Here is a 4,211-nt window from a genome sequence, read left to right as displayed (position 1 = left end):
CACACAGGCTGACCCAGGAGCTCAGAGTCTGTGGTCCCTGTCCCCTGCCTTCCCTGCCAGCCCTCATGGGTTCCCTGGCACCTCATGGCTTTCTGATGTGGCCAACCACCTGGCTGGCTCAATTATGCATCCTTTCTGTAGTGACAAGGTGGGGACTAATAAGAGCCGCAGGCCAGCCAGCCACCTTCTGGAGTGGAACCTCCAGAGGCTTCCGGTCCAGGAGCCCCTCCTGTGAACATCTCTCATTCTCACCACCTCCCTCCCTGGCTCCTGGGCAAGAGAGGTAGCAAGGACACCCAGTGGCCTGAGCTGCCTCCCAGACGGTGTCCCTGACCCAGGACCCCTGCTGGAACCAAGCAGAAGAACTGGTGCCTCTGGATCCTACGACCCGTGTGGATCCAACACTGAGAGCAGACTGGTCCCTGGGCCACCCCTGTCAGAGGGCAGACTTGAAGAGAGGCCAGTGGGGTGAAGAGACCACCATGGCCAGCCCACCAGGCCTCCCCACTCCCTGGGGTGCCTTTGGGCTCTCAGAAACTCCAGCCCAGGGTTAGTTTTAAAGCCCCAAGCCTGGAGGGGAAGCAGAGGTCTTGCTGGGAGATGGAGACAAAGGCTGAGACCCAGAAGGGTCTGGGGACCAGCATCCAAGGCTCCCTGATGTTACTTCCTGGCTTGGTCAGGACGTGGGCCCTGCCCTTGGCCTTGGGGTTCTCAGCCGTGCACTTTATCACCTAGGGCCTTGGTGATGGACAAGTCAGAGAGCCAGATGGAGATGGTGGAGGGAGCCAGCCCAGCAGGGCAGAAGGGCCGCGGCTTCCTGGAGTTGGGACTGCTGCTGCTACTGCTGCTGGTGGCCGGAGCCCTGGTGGCCCTGGGTGTCCTCTACGCCAACAGCAGAGGTGAGTGAGGACCCCAGCCCCGCCCCCAGCACCTTGCTCACGGCCGCTCCCCCGCACCCCGGCTTCCCTGAGCTAACAGCGCAGACCTGGGTGGGATTGTCTTCGGTTCGTGCACCCCTACAACGAACCAGACTTGCCTAGCCGAATCGGGGGAGCCTGCGCGGCGGAGGGGCAAGGGTGTGGAAGGCGGGTCGTCAGGCGCCGATTCCCAAAGCACCGCAGTCCGGATGCTGCTGCGGCTCCAGGAGGCAGAGAGAGGCGCTGACCTGTGGGCCGGTGGCCCGGCCAGAAGGCGCGCTCCCTGGGCTGCGGCGAGAGCTGGCGCGGCCGCTCTCCCGGCTCAGCCCGCGGCTTGGAGGGCTACAGAGCCGCGGCGGCCCAGCCCGCCCTCGCCCGGCTGGCTCCTGGCTCCTAGGGGCTGCAGTCTTCCCTGATCCCTCTGCCCCCCCCCGCCATCCTCCTCCTGGGCCACCCAACGCCTGGGCTGCCGGAGCTGGGGGCTCGGAGCCAGGCTTCGCTGACTGCAAGATCCTGAGGAGCCCGCAGGGGCTCCACCGTAAGGGGTCCCACTGAGACAGGGCCGGGGCTGCCCCAGTCTGTCTCCAGAATCACCATGCTGATGCGTTAGAGCCAGGACCACCTTGGGGGCCCCTCTGGGTTCCATCTGGCCACCTACACGCACTCAGGCTGAGCAGGGCAACCCCAATTTGCCCCTGCTGTCCACCTGTAACCACCTGTACGTCCTCAGCGTGTCCAGCACCCCCAGAACTCTCCTGTGCTCGTTCATTGTGTGGGCTCAGAGCTTGGCCCACCATATGGGCAGCACCCATGCTTGTTGCTAGAAGGTTCTGACCTGGTCGAACCCGCTGCACTGTCTGCGTGGCTCCCTTCTGAATCGTCCCACCAGGCTGTCCCTGCCGAGCAGTAGCTGGCATTTGAGGAGCTCATCTGCCAACATTGGCATCTTTTTGTACTTGTGTGTGTGTTCCTGTCAGGGTCACAGAGTCACAGGAGCTCCTGGAGGGATTGTGGCTAGTGACTACTGCACAGCTGCCCCCCACCCTTCAGTCTCTAACCCCTTCAGGCCTCCTGCCAGAAGGAAAGCAATGCTCACTGCACAGAGGGCACTGGAGAGCCAGCCCTGGTGGTGGTTATGTGCCTAGTGGCCAAGTGTTTCCTGAGGACCTCACTGCCCCACCAATCCAGAATGGGGTGAATGGGGACCATGTGTTCACCTAAGGAGAGGCAAGAGGCAGGAACGCACCCTGACAGGAAGAACCCACCCTACCCAGCCTACCTCCTTCTCTTCTTAGTCCTCAGATCTACCTGTCCTCCTTCCTGCCCACCTCCAGTACTGACTTGCTGGTAGCCTCTCTGACCTCCTCCAGGACCTCCCAGTTCTGCCAATCCAGAATCAGGACCCCTGTGTCCCATGTTTTTCTAGTGAGTCAGTGAAGGGATGTGTGGAGGCCCAACGGTGGCCCTCGGGTCCTGACTGAATCCCTTGTCAGAATTCTGGCCCTAGGGCTGAAAGAGGGTGTGTTGGGGGCGGGCAATGGGAAAGGCAAGTTCCCTTTGTTAGGAGGTGGGGTGAGGGTGGATCCAAATAAACACTCCAAGTCTATGCCTACCAGTCCATCGGGGAGCATGTGACCTCACCTTGCAAGGGACATGGAGACAGGGAACATATAGATAGCCTCGTCATGCAGTCCCTGAACCAACAGCAGGATGTTCTGGGCTGAGGGGCTAGAAGCTGGGCCTGGGGAGAATGACAGCCCTAGTGAGCTCCCAAACGACAAGCCACAGGCCTGCTCAGAACATCCCCTCCTTAGTTCTTGGTCCAGAGCAGGAGCCTCATGGTCTCCATCCATGATCCGTTCTACAAGGGTCCTCACCTTTTGTGCCAGGGTGCAGAGGAGAATAAGAGCAAGCCGACCCTGAGGAGCTTGTCATTTCAGGGAAGAGAGTAGCAGAGAAAGGACAGAAATGATCAGTCCCCAAAGCTGTGTAGTGCTGGCTGAATCCCAGGGCAGCTCCAGTCCAGTGCATTCCTCAGCTCATTTCTCCCAACTGTAGTCTTAGGAGGTAGTCCTGCTTGATCTCGTTTTTGTAGAGAAGGACCCTAAGGCTCAGCTTAAAGAACCCACCAAAGGCCCCAGAGGGGAAGCAGCAGAGCCAGGAAGTGCATATGTGCCATCGTTAATTGCCATGTTATTGCCTTGTGCCAGCCACTGGGTGTGATTTTGTTGTTGCTGTTAAATGCCATCATCAAGTCGGTTCCCACTCATAGCAACGATTATGCACAACAATGAAACACTGCCCGGTCCTGCGCCATCCTCACAACCATTAAGCTTGAGTTCACTGCCACTGTCACTGTGCCAGTCCATCTCACTGTGGGGGATTTGTCTCCTTTTCTCTGTCCCTCCACTTTACCTAGCATGATGTCCTTCTCCAGGGACTGGTCCCTCCTGATAATATGTCTAAAGTATGAGAGACGAAGTCTGGTCATCCTGGCTTCTAAGAAGCATTCTGGCTATATTTCTTCCAACGTAGATCTGTTTGTTCTTTTGGCAGCCCATGGTACTTTTAATATTCTCCTCTAACACCATAATTCAAGTGCATCAGTCCTTCTATGGTCTGCTTTATTCATTGTCCAACTTTCACATGCTTATGAAGCTACTGAAAATACTGTATGACTTGGATCAGACACACTTTAGTCCTCAAACAGACATCTTTGCTTTTGAACACTTTAAAGAAGTCTTGTGCAACAGATTTGTGTAATGCAGTATGTTGTTTAATTTCATACCTTTTAGTTACGTTTATATTTATTGTTGATAATATTTTAACTCTTTTTCACTGCTAAGGTATGAACAATAGTGGCATTATATTTCCTTTATCATTTGCTTTTCACTATCGTCAATAATGTGAGGGGCTGGCTTCCTTTTTTCCTGCTAAGGCCTGTCTTTATTGTTTTTACTGTTGTTAGGTGCCATTGAGTTGGTTCCAACTCACAGTGATCCTATGTACAACAGAACGAAACACTGCACCGACCTTACAATCGTTTCTATGTTTTAGCCCCTGTGCCAATCCATCTTGTTGACTTCTTCTTGTTCCCTCACCCTCTACATTTCCAAGCATGATGTCCTTCTCTAGGGACTGGTCCTTCTTGGTGACATGTCTAAAGTATATGAAATAAAGTCTCGCCATCCACGATTCTAAGGAAATTCTGGCTACCCTGCTTCCAAGGCAGATTTGTTCATTCTTCTAGTAGTTCATAGTATATTTGATATTCTTCACAAACACCATAATTCA

At 55.1% G+C, this 4,211-nt stretch overlaps 1 protein-coding gene across 1 annotated transcript in view; it reads left to right on the top strand.

The window, feature by feature from the left end:
- Positions 1-745: 745 nt before the first annotated feature.
- The window catches only part of MMEL1 (membrane metallo-endopeptidase-like 1), a 34,408-nt gene continuing 30,942 nt past the window's right edge, over positions 746-4,211 (top strand). The window contains exon 1 of the mRNA XM_006871734.1: positions 746-899. Within this exon, the coding sequence (XP_006871796.1) occupies positions 746-899 (154 nt within the window). The remainder of the gene's footprint in view (positions 900-4,211) is intronic.

Source organism: Chrysochloris asiatica, unplaced genomic scaffold (assembly GCF_000296735.1).
Source record: "Chrysochloris asiatica unplaced genomic scaffold, ChrAsi1.0 scaffold00173, whole genome shotgun sequence".
Taxonomy (NCBI): Eukaryota; Metazoa; Chordata; class Mammalia; order Afrosoricida; family Chrysochloridae; genus Chrysochloris; species Chrysochloris asiatica.
This window is presented reverse-complemented; position numbering and strand designations above follow the sequence as displayed.